We start from the raw sequence: 18,013 nt of genomic DNA on the forward strand, positions 1-18,013 counted from the left end.
GGGGGCTGTGACCCATGGATGTGTCCCTGAATCCTCAGATTTTAAAGGTAAGGATTCAGGATTTTGGGATCGGGCTGTAACCCCATGGATGTGACCCCAGATTTTACAGGGAATTTTGCAGGATTTTGGGATGGGGCTGTGGCCCCACAGATGTGGGTGGATGTAGGATTTTGGGATTGGGGCTGTGGCCCCACAGATGTGTCCCTGCATCCCAGATTTCAGAGCCCCGTGGTGGATCCTGGCTGCTGCCGGGGCTGGGAGAGCAGCCTTGGAGCTCTCCACGCTGCTCCCACCAGGAAATTCACCCCGGGGAGGTTTGTAGGGCTTCCCCTGGTGCTGTGGGGGCAGCTCGTGGTTGTCACCCACCCCGATGTTCGGTGTCACAGCCCCGCAGCCAGGATGAGGCTCTCCTAATTAGCAGGGATGCTCATTAAGGGAAGGCACGTGGGGCAGGAGCCTGGCCTGCAGGTGTGACACCAGCTTGGACACCAGGGCTGACCCTCAAACCCTGCTTTGGGGTCAAGGGACCTTAAATCCCATCCCATGGGCAGGCACACCTTCCACCGGCCCAGGCTGCTCCAACCTGGCCCTGGACACTTCCAGGAATCCAGGGGCATCCAGGGATTCTCTGGGAATTCCATCCCAGCCCTTCCCAGCCAAGAATTCCTTCCCCAATTCAGCATCACTCCAGCTAAAACCCCAAGCCCACCAACCCCCAAAAACTTTGGGAGAGTCATCCCCAGGCAAGGAGATTTTGCTGCTGGGTGAAGCAGCGCCTGAGGAAGGCGAGGATGGATCAGGGAGAGGCTCAGGGTCCCTTGTGAATGATTTTATTTCCACTGCTGCGGGGAGTGGGAGTGAAAATCCCATAAAGTTGCCGGGTCGGGAGGTACACGTGGCGTTAGGAACATCTGTACATTCTACCAGTCTATATACACATCAGATATAAATATATATAAATCCAGGGGGCTCCGTCCGGGTTTAGGGCTGAAACCTGTCCCACCCAACTGCAGGGAGAGCTGGAAGGGAGATTTGATCATCAGGAAAAACCCCTCCTTAATTAGCACGAGGTTTTAATTAATGGAGAAAGGGGAGCATCCCTGTGCCAGCCGCAGGGATTAGGACACGGTGCCCGTCCGTGGCCATCCCGGGAAGGGTCAGCTCTGCTGGCTGGACACAAAGGAGCTTTCTTTGGTTTATTTAATGCTCGTTGCAGTTGGATTTTGATTTTTTTTTTTTTTTTCCTCTCTAATGCTCGGCCTTTAAATCCAAATCCTGAGACTCAGGAAGAAAAGAAGAGAATAATCCCCCCTAAACCCGGACACCCTATAAATGCAGGTACAGCTAAGGGGGGTGGGGAAGCGATACATGTGAGGATGGGGAAGAGCAGGGATAAAAATAGCCCTTCCAAAGGATGATTCTTCCCTTTTCTTCTCCCTTCCTTTCATTTCTAATAAAAAAAAAAAAGGCAAAATTCAGCCATGTGTCATTGGCTCCGGAGAGAAACTGAGCCATGGATGTGGCCCTGAATCCTCAGATCTCGGAGGGAAGGGTGCAGGATTTTGGGATGGGGCTGTGGCCCCACAGATGTGGCCCTGCATCCTCAGATTTTACAGGGAATGATGCAGGGATTTGGGATGGGGCTGTGGCCCCATGGATGTGGGTGCAGGATCTTGGGAAGGGGCTGTCACCCCATAGACGTGTCCCTGCATCCTCAGATTTTACAGGGAATTTTGCAGGATTTTGGGATGGGGCTGTCACCCCATGGCTGTGGCCCTCGATCCCACATTTTACAGGGAAGGATGCAGGATTTTGGGATGGGGCTGTGGCCCCATGGATCGGTGCTGGGATGGGGCATTTGAAGCCGGGCAGGGTCTGCTCTTGCCCAGGAGGTGTGGAAGGTGTGCCCCTCCCTGCTCCATCCCAGCAGATCCACAGCTCCAGGAGGGATTTGGATCCTCCTCCTGCAGAGAAATGTGGAGCCAAAGCTCTCCAGAAGGGTGACAGGAGTGTCCCCATCCCCTGGGATGGCCTGATTGTCCATCCTCCCTCCCCTTCCACAGATCCCACCGCTCTCAACTCCATCCCCGCTCCAAAATCCAGCGGGAATGGCTCCCCAGGAGCAGGGACACGCCCGAGCCCAGCAGCTCCACCCGGACCGGCCCCAACTCCCGAGGGAGAGACGGAGCCGGCTCCGGGCTGGGCCTGGGGGACAAGGACAGGGAGCTGTGACCTGCGGTGGCAGGCGGGACACGGCGCTCTCCTGCACCGAGCGGTCCCCAGGGAGCCACCAGCGTCCCTGCAGGGCAGGAAAAGGGGCGGACGGGGGAGAGGAGGAGGATGGAGGCGGGGAGTGAGCAGGGGCAGAGGGAGGAGAGAGGGTCCCACGTGTCGGGGGTGAAACGTCCGAGCAAAGCCGGGCCTGGGAGAGGCGGGGCAGGGCTAAAACACCACGGACTGCAGCAGGCGGAAACACAGCATCAGGTCCAGAGGGATGGGCGGCTTCAGGAGGTTCCCGTCCAGCCGCAGGTAGCGGAGCCGGGGGACGCTGTCCAGGTCGGAGGGCGAGAAATCCTGGATGGACACCAGCGAGGTGGGGCAGATCTGCGTGCCGTTGATTTCTGCGGGAGCAGGAGGAACAGCGGGGAGAGGGTCAGGGAAAAGGGAATGTGGAGAGGAGGAAGAGTGGGATGTGGGTTAGGGAAAAGGGAATGTGGAGAGGAGGAAGAGCCGGGTGTGGGTTAGGGAAAGGGAATGTGGAGAGGAGGAAGAGTGGGATTCAGGTCAGGGAAAGGGGAATGTAGAGAGGAGGAAGAGTGGGATTCAGGTTAGGGAAAAGGGAATGTGGAGAGGAGGAAGAGTGGGATGTGGGTTAGGGAAAAGGGAATGTGGAGAGGAGGAAGAGTGGGATTCAGGTCAGGGAAAAGGGAATGTGGAGAGGAGGAAGAGTGGGATTCAGGTTAGGGAAAAGGGAATGTGGAGAGGAGGAAGAGTGGGATTCAGGTTAGGGAAAAGGGAATGTGGAGAGGAGGAAGAGTGGGATTCAGGTCAGGGAAAAGGGAATGTGGAGAGGAGGAAGAGTGGGATTCAGGTCAGGGAAAAGGGAATGTGGAGAGGAGGAAGAGTGGGATGTGGGTTAGGGAAAAGGGAATGTGGGCAGCCGGGTGTGGGTCAGGGAAGGGGGAGTGCGGAAAGGAGGAAGAATGGGGTGTGGGTTAGGGAAAGAGGAATGTGGAGAGGAGGAAGAGTGGGATGCAGATTAGGGAAAAGGGAACATGGACAGCCGGGTGTGGGTCAGGGAAAGGGGAATGTAGAAAGGAGGAAGAGCGGGATGTGGGTTAGGGAAAGGGGAATATGGACAGGAGGAACAACAGGATTCATGTTAGGAAAAGAGGAATGTGGGCAGGAGGAAGAGCGGGATGTGGTATAGGGAAAAGGGAATGTGGAGAGGAGGAAGAACAGGATGTGGGTCAGGGAAAGGGGAATGTGGGCAGGAGGAAGAGCGGGGTGTGGTTTAGGGAAAAGGGAACGTGGACAGGGATTTTTTAATCCCCCCCTGTAATTGAACCCCAAATTGGGGTTGGTTTGCCACCGAAAGGGACAATCCCAGGCTGCTCAAAGCCCCAGCAAGAGGGAAAATCTGGCTTTTGATCAGGAGCGAAGTAGGTCACGTTCCTGCGGAGCGCAGCGAGGGATGCGGTGGCATTCCGGAGAGAAAAGGGATCATCCCGCTCCCGGAACCTGCCGAGCTGGCCCTGAGCTTCCCAAAAAAACATCAAGGAATCCTGCTCCAGCCCTGTCATGCCGGAGGTAACGTCAGCGCCCGGCTCTTTGCTCGCCTTGGAATTCCACGTGTCCCTGCCCAGCTGGGGCACGCGTTATGGAAAATAAACCCCGGGATTCTGATGTCAGCACCCAGCTCCAGGGATGGGAACCTTCTAAAAACCGGGGAAAACAGGTGAGGAAAAGCTGGGTCAGGGCGTGCACGGGATTCCTCTCCATGGAAAACCCCAGCAGCACTCGGATATTGGGGGGTGTGGGAAGCCAGCAGGGGTCACCACCTGCACCCCAAGGTCCCTCCCGGCTCAGATTTGGTGGTGTTTGATTAAAATTCAGATTAAGGAGTGTTGGAGGCAGTTGTGGTCACAGCAGGAGCTCCAACAGAGGAGACATCCAGGGAGACCAGGAATCCTGGAATGGTTTGGGTTGGAAGGGACCATAAAGATCACCCAGAGACACTTTCCACTGTCCCAGGTTGCTCCAAGCCCCCTCCAGCCCGGCCTTGGACACTTCCAAGGATGGGGAAGCCACAGCTTCTCCAGGAATTCCATCCCAGCCCCTCACTTCTCTTCCAGAGAAGAATTCCTTCCCAATATCCCACTCATCCCTGCCCTCTGGAGGTGGGAAGCCATTCCCTGTGTCCCGTTCCTCCATCCCTCATCCCAAGTCTGTCTCCAGCTCTCCTGGAGCCCCTTTAGGCGCTGGAAGGCTGAATGGGAATGCAGTGGGATTCTGTCTCCCCCTCTGTGCTCGCTCTGTTTCCACACATCCCAGGCTCCTGTCCCATGGAATTGCAGCTGGATTTCCCTGGAATGGTGTGAGACAGCCCTGGCTGCTCTGCCTCCACGGCAGCCTTGTTCTCCCCGTTCCTTCCCCACTCTGGGATGTTTCCTCACCATCCCCAGCCTTGTGTTTGGCATCTGTTCCCAAAATATGCGCCCAGGCTCTCCTCGTTGCAATATCCCGATTTCTGCCGGGGAAAGAGCCCTTCCAAGGACAGGTGGCCCCAAAGAAGACAGCTGGGAAAAGTCCTGCAGCACCGGGGGGGGATTTCACTCTGCTCCTCCCCTTCCACCCAGATCCTCCCTCCACCCTTGCAGCTCCCACCTCATCCCACCACCGCTTCCCCCTTGGAAGGCATCGCATCCCACCGGGTGTGAAACGACCTTTCCAAGGTTCTTCTCCCCAAAAAACCTCCCCGCATCCCCCAGCCAACCCACGTGGGACTCACTCTCGATGGAGTTGTTGTTCAGGTAGAGGTGCTCCAGCTTGGGGCTGATGAAGGGCACGTTGGTGAGCTTGTTGTGGGCCAGGTGCAGCACCAGCAGGTTGGTGAGGTTGAAGGAATTTTTGGGCAGCCCCTTGTCCGAGATCTGGTTGTAGTTGAGCCGGATGAAAGCCAGGTTGGGAAACTCCTTGAAATAATCGCTGGGGATGTCCTCAATGTTGTTCCTGTCCAGGAAGAGCTGGTGGATGGCGCTGGGCACGCCGGGGGGCATCTTCCTCAGGATGTTGTGGGCCAGGTTGAGCTGCATGAGGTTCTTGAGCCCCTTGAAGGTGTTCTTGTTGAAGACGCCGTCGCTCAGCTTGTTGTGGTGCAGGTCCAGCAGCACCAGGTTCTCCAGCTTGTTGAAGACGCCGGCGGGGATCTTGGAGATCTGGTTCCTGCTGAGCCGCAGCTGCTCCAGGTTGGGCGGCAGGAAGGCGGGCACCTCCTTCAGCTGGTTCCTCTCCATGTAGAGGAAGATGAGGTTTTCCAGCTTTTCCAGCACCTTCCTGTCCACCTTGCGGATGCGGTTGTTGTCCAGGTTGACCCATTTGAGGCCGGTGGCGTTGCGGAAGGACTCCTCGGGCAGGTCGGCGATGAAGTTGTTCTGCAGGTACAGGTAGTGGATGCGCGGCGGGATCACCGGCACCGTGCGCAGGTTGCGGCTGTCGCAGTACAGCGCCGACGGGAAGTCGGGCGGGCAGTAGCATTCCCGCGGGCAGTCGGGGAAGACAGACGGCGGGCCCGGAGGGAGGGGAGGGGGCAGCTCCGTGGGCTCCGCCGGCTCCTCGAAGGGCGCGGGCGGCCGCGTGGGCCTGCGGGGGGGTTTCCGCCGCTGCCCGCTGCCCGCCGGCACCAGCGCGAGCACCAGTGGGAGAAGGAACGCGAGGGCCGCCTTCATGGTCCGGGTGTTTTCCTGCAGGGACACGGGGAGAGGGGTTGGGAAGCGGCCGGTTGAGGAATTGTCACCTCCCCACCGCTGGCACGCAGGGGTTTGTCCCTCGTCTCTGCCGCCTGCCTTCCTCTCCCCTTCCTGCTGGAGGTCATCTTCCAATCCAGCCCCTCCCCAGAGCGGGAGTCGCTGAGGTCTTTATCCCTGGCTCACCATTATCCATGGAATTCCTCTCCCTGGCTCACCGCTATCCATGGAATTCCTCTCCCTGGCTCACTGCTATCCATGGAATTCCTCTCCCTGGCTCACCGCTATCCATGGAATTCCTCTCCCTGGCTCACTGCTATCCATGGAATTCCTCTGCTCATCATTATCCCTGAGATTCTTCTCCCTGCCCCACCGTTATCCATGGGATCCCTCTCATTCACCATCATCCGTGGAATTCCTCTCCCTGGCTCATCACTATCCATGGAATTCCTCTCCCTGGCTCACCACTATCCATGGAATTCCTCTGCTCATCATTGCCCCTGAGATTCTTCTCCCTGCCCCACCATTATCCATGGGATCCCTCTCATTCACCATTACCCGTGGAATTCCTCTCTCGTTCATCATTATCCATGGGATGTCTCTAGCTCACCATTATCCATGGGATCCCTCTGGGTCACCGTTATCCATGGGATCCCTCTCCCTGCCTCACCATTATCCATGGATTTCCTTTCTCATTTATGATTATCCATATGATCCCTCTGGGTCACCGTTATCCATGGGATCCCTCTCCCTGCCTCACCATTATCCATGGATTTCCTTTCTCATTTATGATTATCCATATGATCCCTCTGGGTCACCGTTATCCATGGAATTGCTCTCCCTGCCTCACCATTATCCATGGAATTCCTCTGGCTCACTGTTATCCATGGAATTCCTCTCTCATTCACCACTATCCATGGAATTCCTCTCCCTGCCACACCATTATCCATGGGGAATGTTGTTGTTGGTGGTGTTTTTTGTTTTTTTTTTTTAGTTTGGGTTTTTATTTAATTTTTCCACCCTGCAGCGCCTGGGCCCTCCCCAGAGGCCACTTCCATCCCCTCTTCCCGAAGGATGGCCCAGCCCTTCAGGCACCTGGATGGGCTGGGCTTCCCTTGGCACTCGGGACAGCAAATCAACGATTCCACAGGAAACTGGCGGTGGAAAAGTGCCGGGAATGCGGCAGCGGTGAACAGGGCAGGAGGGACGGATGGCTCTGGGATGGCTCTGGGATGAGGAACAGCCCCTCTGCCAGGCCCTGGGATGGAAAGGGCATTCCCAAAGTGGGAACAACACAGGGGTTTGGATCTACAGCTCCCTGTGCTGCCCAGAGAACCCATCCAGCCCCTCCGGCTCCGTCATTATTTGGGAAGAGTCACAGCGGGAGACTGGGAGGGATCAGGCGAGGTTTGTGTGCTCCAAGGCAGAAAGTTTCTCCTGGACATCGTCTCTTGTCACCTCTCCCTCTTCCCTGGCTCCTTATCACCTTGTCCCCTCCCTGCTGCTGCCTGGAACAGCAGCTCCTTGGTCATCCTTGCCGGATTTTCTGGGAATTCTCCAGCTGCTGCCTCGGAGGATGGAGGGATGCAGCAGAGGAGCTCCGTGCAGGTGGGGTTTGGAGTTTGGATGGTTCCACATTCCCCAGCTGGAGCAGGCTGGGATCAGGGTGGGATTCCTGGGCACGGACCCTGGGGGCTCACCAGGCTTTTCCCAGTGGGATTCATCGCCCCGGCAGGATCAGAGCGAGGCAGAGGGAGGGCGGGAAGGAGCTCGGAGACAGTGGAGAGAGGGGAAAATGAGGGAAACCAGAGGAGGAAGGGAAATGGAAGGGAAAGTGCTGCTGAGATGGGAAAAGCCTTTGGAGGTGCTGGAGCGGCTGGTGCCAATTCTGGGGAGAAATCCGGCACTTCCAACTGTCCCATCCAGCACAGCAGAGTGGGATTCCCACTCTGGGGAATCCCTACCAAAGGGAGGAGTGCCCATCCTCCCTTTCCAGCCCATTGCCAGCTCTCCTCACGCCTGGAATCCCCAGTTTCCATCATCCCTGGAGGGGAAAAAGCCCCCTCCCAACCCGGGAACCGGCCACACCAACCCCCTGCTGCTTTCCAGCAGGATCTGCATCCCACCCTGGGTGGGTCACCCTCTTCCAGGGCCACCTCTTCCAGCCCCAACTCCCTCTGGAGCGATCCCACGCTTTCCTGGGGCTCCAAGGAGTTGACTTTCTCCAGGAAAAGATCCTGTTTTCGCCCCTCCTGCAGGCCCAGCCTGTTCCTCCCGGCTCCCATCTGGCTCTGGTTAACCCCGCGCGCCTCCCGAGCCGGCTGCTTTCCATCAGGGCTCTGGCATCTCGCTGGGGGAAGGGAGGAGCAGGGAAGGAGCCAGCAGAGCCCAGAGCTGCCGGATCCTGAGCCCAGCAGAGCTGCAGCAGGTCCTGGTTGGGGATGGATGTGATCCCGTCCCCGCATTCCGTGTTCAGTGTCTGGAAAATGGGAAAATCCGTGACAGGAATCTGCTGTTTGTGCAGTGCCCTTCCCATTCCATCAGCATCCTGCTCCTTCCCTGGCCACAGCACATGGATCTCTCTCCGTGTTGTCCCAGAGCTTTCCATGGGGTCCCAGAGCTTTCCATGGGGTTTTTCCTCTGCTCTAAATCCTGGATTTTAAACCCCACAAACGCCCGAGGGAGCGGCGGGGGCTGAGGTCTGCGCTTGGCCCGGTGCAGAGGGGAGGGAGCAGCTGGGAGGTGATCTTCCAGCTGGGAGGTGATCTTCCATCCAGGACACAATATTCCAGCCAGGACACGCTGGGATCCAGGTGTTGGATCCACTGAGCCCACCCAGCAATGTCCCAGCAGGGTGGGGGACAGGGCAGCGCTGTCACCCCGCTGAGCCTGCCCCCCGTGCCCTCCACACGAGGATTTGACACCCCAGATGTTTGGGGACCCAGAGAGAGGGAACAGCCACCCGAGCCAGGAATCCCGGCTGGAGGGTGACAACATCCTGTGGGATTCTGTCAGCACAGACAGAACAGTGGCGGGAGGCTGATGCTGCCCCTTTTATCCCCCCACGTCCCCGCGGGGACTGTCCCAGCCCTGTGACACTGGCACCACCCTTCCCCCGTGCCAGGCACCAGCCTGCCTCGGGAAAGCAGGACCCACTCCCAAGCAAACTGCAGCAAAGCAGTGACATTCCCAAAAAAAACAGGGATGCAACGAGCCTGGGGCCACCGCAACATCACAATCGCTGGAAGGTTCCAAGCCAGCTCTCCCAGGACCTGGAAAAGCTGGAAGTCTGTTCTCCATCCAGTTGGATTTACCGGCATGAGTGCCAGGAGCAGAATTCCCAAATCCCACCCCCTGATCCCACCGGAGCCCCTGCCCTGCCAGCCTCCCCTCCCCGACGGACGGGGCAGCTCCGATTCCAGCTGCCCACAAGGAATCCGTGCCACTGGAACGAAGTTAAGTCATGGAGCAACAGAGGAATTCAGGAAACCGACGGCCTGGCGTGGAAAAAAGGCTCAATTCATGGATAAAACCAATCCTGACACCTCCCCAGCCGCTGAGCTCGGCCTGGCTGCAAGGCCAAGGCACCCAACAGATCCTGGGGCTTTTCCCAGAAGGAGGCAGCTGCTTCCTCAGCCATCCCAGCTACAATGGACGAAAAAAAAAAAAGAAAAAAATTGGTGCAACAGCTGGAAATTCCAGCCCCGAATGCCACTGGGGTTTGCTTTGCACATAGTTTCTCTTCCCTGCATCCCAGTAACCCCCAGCTCGCAGCGGCGCTGGCTGCCAGCCCCGGGATGGGCGCCAAGGGCAGGGAGAAGCCGCCACCCCGGGGCGAGAGGGAGCCGTGCAAAGGTCACCGCGGGGGATTTGTCACCGGCGAAGTCCCCTCGTTGTCCCTCCGGTGCCTCCTGCAGCGGTGAGGGGAGAGGGAGCAGCTGGATCCGGGTATTTGTCCAAGATCCCTCTCCCGCAGAGGGATAAAGGGAATTTTAACTCTGGGAGAGGCAGGAAAAGCCTGGATGGCTGGAGCAGGGCCCCTTTCCAGCTCGTTGTTAGCTCGTCTCGCACATTCCCGCAATTCCCATCATCCCTGGTGGGGGAAAAGCCCCCTTCCAGCCTGGGAACGGGAATGTCGGAGCAGAACAAGGAGAGCAAGATAAAAATAACCACAAGGATCGGGCAAAGCTCCTTCCTTGGCTTCCCTCGCGTCCAACACCGCTCGTGTCTCTGCGAGAGCCTGACCCAACACGGAGCTCGTCATCCGGCAGCTCCGGAGCGCTGGGAATCGTGGAAAAGGGGGAGGGCAGCCAGGCTGTCACCCAGGCGTCGCCGGGGTCCCTTGGGAAGCGCAGCCCTGACGCAACAACCCCGCGGTTCTCGCCCTTTCCCAGCCCTTTCCCAGCGGAGCCGGGCTGGAGCTGGGACTGGGTTCCTGCCGCATTCCCGCTGGGATGGCGCTGTGTCCATGCAGGGACCGGTGACACCCGCCAGGGCTCAGCCAGGCGACAACAGCGCAGGGCTCCTGCCAGGAGGGTCCCCAGAATCCCCGGGATCCTTCCCAAAGGCTCATCCCGTCCTCTGCTCCCGGGTCCCCACAGTCCCCGGGATCCTTCCCAAAGGCTCATCCCGTCCTCTGCTCCTGGGTCCCCACAGTCCCCGGGATCCTTCCCAAAGGCTCATCCCGTCCTCTGCTCCCGGGTCCCCACAGCCCCCGGGATCCTTCCCAAAGTCTCATCCCGTCCTCTGCTCCTGGGTCCCCACAGTCCCTGGGATCCTTCCCAAAGGCTCATCCCGTCCTCTGCTCCCTCCTCCCGCGGCAGTGCCCGTGGGAAGGCGGCCCTGGCCGGGAGCACCTTCCCGCTGTTCCCTCGGTCTCAGCAATTCCTCCCTCCCTGCGTGTCCCGACCCTTCCCAGCGCCGCTCCCGGCTCGGATCCCGCTGCCACACGCAGTGGGAATGGCTGGACAGGGACAAAAGCGGATCCTGGCTGCCAAAGCGCCGCCGGCCCGGACCCCACACACGCCCCGCTCGCCCCCCCAAGCAGCCGCCTCGCCCCGCTCCGCTTCTCCCTCAGGCTGGGAAACGGCTCCGACGCCTCATTCCCTCCTCTCCAGCCTCTTCCAAGGGCAGGGAAAACCTCCCACGGCTGCGCTTTGATCTCTTCCCGGGCTGGAAGCGCTGATCCCTCATTCCCCGGGGAGCAGGGAGAGAATTCCCGCATTCTGGCTGTCCCAGGAAAGGGCGCTGCGCTGCCCGGGAGGCGGCTCTGGGATGCCCTGGCCGCCACACAAGGCAGGGCCGGGATCGCGGGATCCCAGAATCCCGTGATCACAGGATCCCAGAATCCCACGACCCCGGGATTGCAGGATGACAGGGTTGCAGGATCCCAGGATCCCATGATCGCAGGATTGGATGAGCCCAGGATCCCATGATGCCAGAATCCCATGATGCCAGGATTGGAGGATCCTGTGATGCCAGGATCCCATGATGCCAGGATTGGAGGATCCCGTGATGCCAGGATCCCAGGATTGGAGGATCCCAGGGAAGTTTCCAAGCCCTCACGAGCCGCGCGCCAGCGGGATGCATTCCCATGTTTTGCTTTGGAGCTGCTTTTCCCTAAACCTCTCCAGCCGGCGGGCAAGGACAGGTTTGGGATGAGCCTCTTCCCAGTAACAAAACCCTTTTTTTCCCAGGATTTCGGCGAACATCATTTCCCGCTTGCTCTTCCCGTGGGGACAAAGAGCCGGCTCCAAACGGGACCCCCGCGGGGAGGGGGCTGCACCTCCCCTCCCACCTGGAGCTGAGCTGGCTCCGGGCAGGAAAAGTGGGATTACATGCCCTGGGAATGCTCGGTGCGATCCAGGCAGGAAAGAAGGGCTTTACCACCTACATTTCGGGCAGAAAAGCAGCGGGTTGGAAGCGGCCCTGGAGCTGTCGGGCTGTTCGCTCCCACCCCGCTCTGGTCCCTTCCGACACTCCCCGTTCCCACTCCGGCACGGGGAGGTGGGAGCAGCCCCCCAGAGCCTCCCCCCAAGCCCCGCCCGGCTGCTCAGCCCCTGCCGCAGGCAGGACAAGGTGCCCCGATGTCCCCGGAGGCTCCTGGTGGCATTCCTGGCTCCGGAGGGGTCCCTCCTCCTCTCGGCCTCTCCCTTTCCTCGCTTGTTTTCCCTCCTGCTTCCCAAGGCAGGGATTGTCCTGGGCATGGCCGGGGCTGTGCAGCCCCCCCGGCTCCCCCAGTTCCGGCCCCCGGTTTGGCTGCAGAGCCCAACGTGCTGGGCTTTGGGGTGTGGGGGACACACAAAGGGCACTTCACGTCCCCCAAAAAGCGCCTGGCAGTGGGCGCAGCGCTGTCACACCCCCCGGGCTTCCCTGTGACCCCACAACCCCCAAACCGCCCCCCCCCCTCCACCCCACGGCGAGAGAAACTCCTGGAACCGAAGCAGAGAAAGAACAAAGACTCCAGAGCGCTGCAGGACAGAAGAACCAAGAGGAGAGGGGGGAAAAGGAGGAAGAGCAGATGTTTTTGGGGATGGAAGGGAGGCCGGAGAGGGCAGGAGCATCGTGGCGTCGCGGGTGGGAGCTCAGGCAGGGTGAGAAGAGCCTGGGGGGGAAACACCTGCCCAGAGCTTACCTGTGTGCACCTCTCCCTCCTCCTGCCTCCTATTAATCCCCAAGACAAGTTTCTCTCTGGCTTCTCTCTCCCTCCTCCTCCTCCTCCTCCTCCTCCACCACCACCTCCTCCTCCTCCTCCACCTCCTCCTCCTCCTCTCCGCTCCGCCACGAGCGAGCCCGGCCGGGGCGCGGGGGTTTTGTGGCTGGGAGCGGTGGGAGCGCGGGGGGCGGAGGGCTGGGAGGGCTGGGAGCACTGGGAGGGCTGGGAGCGAGGCACGGTGACAACAATCACGTCTTTCTCTGGCAGCCGAGCGCGGCGGGCTCGGCGCACACGCGGCTCTGGCGCTCGGCAACAATTCCTCCTCCTCCTCCTCCTCCTCTTCCTCCTCCTGCTGCTGCTGCTGCTGCTGCGGAGGCAGCTCCTTGTTTCAAAACAAAGCTAATTAATCACGGAATAAGCCCTGCCCTCGCCGCCGGCTCCGCTTTCCCAGGAGCGGGCTGGAGTCGCGCTGGGTGGGTGTCCCCTGTCGCCACCCGCAGGGACTCCCGGCTGTCCCCACATCCCGATTTCCTCAGGGCAGATGGAACCTGGAAATTGGGGTGCAGGGCTTGGTTTGCTGCCAGCTGGGGATGAGCTTTGGTTGAAATGCCGGTGGCACTTCGTGAAAGACAGGGTGGGGGTGACACAGTGGTGGCACGAGCTGCGTCCCTGGGTTTTCCTGGCTGGAAAACAGCAGTGCACAGAGGGGACACGGCCAGGAGGGCTCAGGGGGGACATTTCTGCTCCGAAAGGGACATTTTTGTCCACGAGGGGCTCAGAGGAACCCGGGACCTGTTGCGTGTTCAGAGCTCTGAGGGATCCCGGGGGGGACACAGCAGCCCCCCAGCCCTGGGAATTGCCATCCCACATCCATCCATTTCCCAGAGTTCTTGGGATGTGGGATCAAGGGGGGCACAGGAGCCCCCCAGCCCTGGGAATTGCCATCCCACATCCATCCCTTTCCCAGAGTTCTTGGGATGTGAGATCAAGGGGGGCACAGGAGCCCCCCAGCCCCGGGAATTGCCATCCCACATCCATCTCGATCCCGGAATTCCTGGGATGTGGGATCCAGGGGGGTACAACAGCCCCCCAGCCCCGGGAATCCCCCTCCCACATCCATCCCAATCCCAGAATCCCTGGGATTTGGGGTCCAGGGGTCTCCTCCCTCCCTCCCCACCATCCCCCTCTCTCCATCTACAGCAGGACCGTGAAACCCGAGCTGCTCTGGCTCCTCGAAATCCCAATCCCGACCGTGCCAGGGGCTGGCAGCCACCCAGGAGGGGCTGCTCCTGCACTTCCACACCGAGCTGGCAGTGTCTGGCAGCCAAAACCGGAGATTTTCCCAAAATTCCCCCTCTCTGCACTGCCCCGTTTTGCCTTAAATGTATTTATTCCCAACACTCCGCCTTTCACCCCAAAACCGGGGGATGGCCCCTTGCTGAGGGCCTGGAGCAGGATGATCCCAAGCCAGAAATCCAGCAGGTAGATGGAGTGGGAGGCAGGAAAAGCCATCGAGAGGACCCACGGAGGAATTCCAGGCTGTTTAAACAAAAAGTCGGGATGGAGACTGGAGTTTGCCAGCTGGAAAAGGACCAGGATCAATAGGGAAAGGAGATGCTGTTTGGAAGGAGATGCTGCTGGAATTTGATGCGAATTCCTTTCAAAACCAGTCCAAAAAACCCCCAAATCCATGGGGACATGTTCCATGGATTTTTTTTTTTTTTTCCCTGCTAATTTACAGCTGCTCAGCCGGGCATGGAAAGGGAGAAACTGAGGCACCAAACGGGGCAGTTCCTGGCACTGAAGCGATGCCAGGATGGAAAGGTGTCACATCCCAGACCTTCTCCATGCTCTGCCCGACCTCTGGAGCCGCTCCCACCCCAGGAAAGCTCCAAATTTGAGGCAGCGACCCCTCCCAGCGCCTCTGGTGGTGACGGCGAGCGCTGCTCTCAGCTAGGGGACTTTGTTTGTTGAATTTTCTCCCTGCAGGAATTCTTTCCCCGCCGTGGCCAAGTTTCGGATCCACCTTCAAAGGCGCCCTTTGACATTTTTCAAACCTAGGACGTGGCTCCGGGCATCGTTTTTTCCATGTCTGGAGCAAAACCCAGCCCTGCTCTTGCAGGGAAAGGGGGGGCTGTGTGTCCCCAACCTCGGGGACATCGCAGTTCTGGTGGCCCTGATGTGGATTTTCAGCCATGCTGGTGGTTGATCCCCTTTTCCTGGTTTGTCCCACAGGGATTTGGAGCCAAACCCCTCTTGGGTCTGGCAGAGTTGGGAGAGGGAATGTCCAGAGTGTGGGAATGGAGGGGGACAGGGGCCAGGACAGTGGGAACGGCTGGGGGGACCAAGGACAGCACGAGGGACAGAGGTGGGAATTGGGAGACACGGAGGAATTTGGGTCCTGGTGGATCCCAGTGTGTCCCACCAGGAACGGGGAGGCCGGAGCACTGGTCAGTCCGGCCATGTTCTGCTCACTCTGGACATTGTCTGGTCATTTCAGCCATCCTCTGGTCACTCTGGCCATGTTCTGGTCATTTTAGCCATTCCATGGTCACTCTGGACATTCCATGGTCACTCTGGACATTCTCTGGTCATTTCAGCCATCCCCTTGTGACTCTGTCCATTCCCTGGTCACTGTGACCATTCTCTGGTCACTCTGGACATTCCATGGTCATTTTAGCCATTCCATGGTCACTCTGGACATTCCATGGTCACTGTGACCATTCCCTGGTCATTCTGGCCATGTTCTGGTCACTCTGGTCATGTTCTGGTCATTTTAGCCATTCCATGGCCACTCTGGACATTCCCTGGTCATTCTGACCATGTCCTGGTCACTCTGGACATTCTCTGGTCATTTTAGCCATCCCATGGTCACTCTGTCCATTCCCTGGTCACTGTGACCATTCCCTGGTCATTCTGGCCCTGTTCTGGTCACTCTGGTCATTTTGTGGTTGCTCTGACCACTCCATGGTCACTCCAGCCACTCCATGGTCACTCTGCCCATCCCAAGCTTAGAGTTGAAGTGGGAGCAGGGAATTCCCATCATAACCTGGGACTCCACCATTCCAACTGGGAAACAGGGAGAGCCCTCATCCTCTCCATCTCCATCCTCTCCATCCATCTCCATCCTCTCCATCCATCTCCATCCTCTCCATCCTCTCCATCCACCTCCATCCATCCCAAACCCCTCATGGACCACGGTGCCAGTGGCTCCTGTCAGGTGTGGCAATCCCTTCCCCAGGAACTGATTTTCATGGATTTCCTGCCTGGACAAACTACTGGGAACACCACAGGACACCAGGAATTGCCAATTCCAGCCTTGGGGACACCACAGGACATCAGGAACTGCCGGTCCCAATTCTGGAGATACCAGGAATTGTCAATCCCAGTCCTGGAAACACCAGGAATTGGCAATCCCAGTCCCGGACACACCAGGATTTGCCAATTCCAGTCCTGGGGTCACCATAGCACCCCAAGAGTTGTGGATCCCAGTCCTGGAATTGTCAGGAGCTCTCAATCCCAGCCCCAGGAGATTCAGGAAAGGGAATTTTCCGGAGCAAAGGGCTGTCCCCAAACCAGGCTCACCTTCCCCACATCCCAGCCTGGGTTTCTCAGGAATATTGGCTTTAAAATGTTGATTTGGCCCCAGGGAGATGATTCCTGGTGTTATCCCTGTCCCAAGCCGAGCCTCCACTGAGTGCCACAAACCCAGGGGATCTCTGGATCTTTCTGAGGGCCAGATCTACAAAATTCCCTTTGGAGAGCTAAAAAAGTTGAATTTCAGAAAGGGAAAGAGGAGAAAAAAATAAAAAACAGAAGGAAAACCTTGAAAATTTCAAATCTGGGGAGTTTGAAAGCAAAAATTTCCAAGCCCACGGGAAGGGAAGGCAGGGCAGGGATAAGAGGGGCGCAGGGATCCCCCCAAAAAGGATGTCTGGCAGTTCGGGATGGCGCCATTCCCGCAGGATGCGGTGGGAAGGGGCCGTGCCGCCCTTCCCGGGGCTCTGCCGGGCGTTCCCGGTGGTGCCAGGCTGGAAAATCCCGGTCAGCTTCCCCCAGGCTCCGCCGGGAGCCGGGAGCGGCTCCTGCCCAGCCCTGCGGCCCCTCCGCCCCGCGGGGAGCTCGGGCAGCCCCCGCACGCCGGAGCCGCGTCCAGAGGGCCGGGACGGCGTCACCGGGAGCGCGGGAGAAGCGCTTGGCTCCGGGAAAAGCTCTGGAGTTGGGAATGAGCGAAGGGGAAAAGAATTCCGGGATGTAAGGCGCGGATCGCGCCTCACGTGGCCGCGATGGGGCCGCGGGGAGCTCGCCCCGCTCCGGCTGCGCTGGGGAGGGGGAACAGATCCCTGCCCGCCTTTCCAGCCCTAAACCAGCCGGGAATGGGCTGGGGAAGGTGCTGGAGCAAAGCTGGCCCGGCCCCAAAGCGCTCCAGAGGCGCTGGGATTTGGGAATTCAGCTCGAGCTCGGTGACACTTTGGGTTTCCCAACACAGGGATCCACAGGGAGGAGGAGGATGAAGAGGAATTCTGTGCAGACTTCAGCCATCCCAAATATCCATCCCTTCTTCCCTGGCGTCCCCATGCATCCCTGAGCATCCCCGAGCCTAAAGAAGAATCCCTGACACTGGAATGGGATCTCTGAGCCTGGAATGGGATCTCTGAGCCTGGAATGGGATTCTCTGAGCCTGGAATGGGATCCCTGAGCCTGGAGAAGGATCCCTGAGCCTGGAACAAGATGCCTGTGTCCCCACATTCCCTGTATCCCCACATCCCCCCATCCCCGCACATCCCGGCTCCCCCCGGCCCATCCCGGCTCCGGGGTTAATCCCGGCTCCCCCCGGCCCATCCCGGCTCCGGGGTTAATCCCGGCTCCCCCCGGCCCATCCCGGCTCCGGGGTTAATCCCGGCTCCCCCCGGCCCATCCCGGCTCCGGGGTTAATCCCGGCTCCCCCCGGCCCATCCCGGCTCCGGGGTTAATCCCGGCTCCCCCCGGCCCATCCCGGCTCCGGGGTTAATCCCGGCTCCCGGCTGACTCAGAGCCGGGCCCAGCCAGAGCTGAGTAATCGCCGCTCTCCGCAGAGGTCACCGCGCTCCTCCCACTCTCCCTGCGCAGCCCGGACCCTCCTCTCCCCCCTCTTCTCAACACCCTTGGTGTCAATCACTTGAATTAGTTTAATTAGTGCCGTTAATTGCCCGTCCAGCTCCCATCCAAAGGAGCCAAGGCCGACGCTGGAGCCTCCTCAATCCCCGATCCTGCCCTTCCCAGGACATCCATCACTCCCCGCTCCCAGCCCCCGGACTGCGGCATTCCTAGAGGAAAAAAAAAACTGGATTTATTCCCACAAAGCCACGGAATCGCTGAGCTCCGTGCCTGTCTCTGATTCCGAGCCCTGGGC

The 18,013-nt window shown here is 59.2% G+C and overlaps 1 protein-coding gene across 1 annotated transcript; it reads right to left on the reverse strand.

The window, feature by feature from the left end:
- Positions 1 to 795: 795 nt before the first annotated feature.
- Positions 796 to 12,654, reverse strand: PRELP (proline and arginine rich end leucine rich repeat protein). The gene is made up of 3 exons (XM_053963810.1): positions 12,601 to 12,654; positions 5,012 to 5,963; positions 796 to 2,621 (listed from the first exon to the last, which is right to left on the reverse strand). The coding sequence occupies exons 2-3, from the start codon at positions 5,946 to 5,948 to the stop codon at positions 2,443 to 2,445; spliced, it is 1,116 nt and encodes a 371-aa protein (XP_053819785.1). The 5' UTR covers positions 5,949 to 5,963; positions 12,601 to 12,654; the 3' UTR covers positions 796 to 2,442.
- Positions 12,655 to 18,013: the final 5,359 nt, after the last annotated feature.

Source organism: Vidua chalybeata, chromosome 24, assembly GCF_026979565.1.
Source record: "Vidua chalybeata isolate OUT-0048 chromosome 24, bVidCha1 merged haplotype, whole genome shotgun sequence".
In the NCBI taxonomy this organism is placed as follows: Eukaryota; Metazoa; Chordata; class Aves; order Passeriformes; family Viduidae; genus Vidua; species Vidua chalybeata.

What these genes read in the sequence shown, in the direction of transcription:
- PRELP (XM_053963810.1), bottom strand. Translation starts at nt 5,948, where the DNA reads ATGAAGGCGGCCCTCGCGTTCCTTCTCCCACTGGTGCTCGCGCTGGTG. An exon ending in GAACAACAACTCCATCGAGA is followed by an intron (nt 2,622 to 5,011) that starts GTGAGTCCCACG and finishes CTGCTCCCGCAG; the next exon opens with AAATCAACGGCACGCAGATC.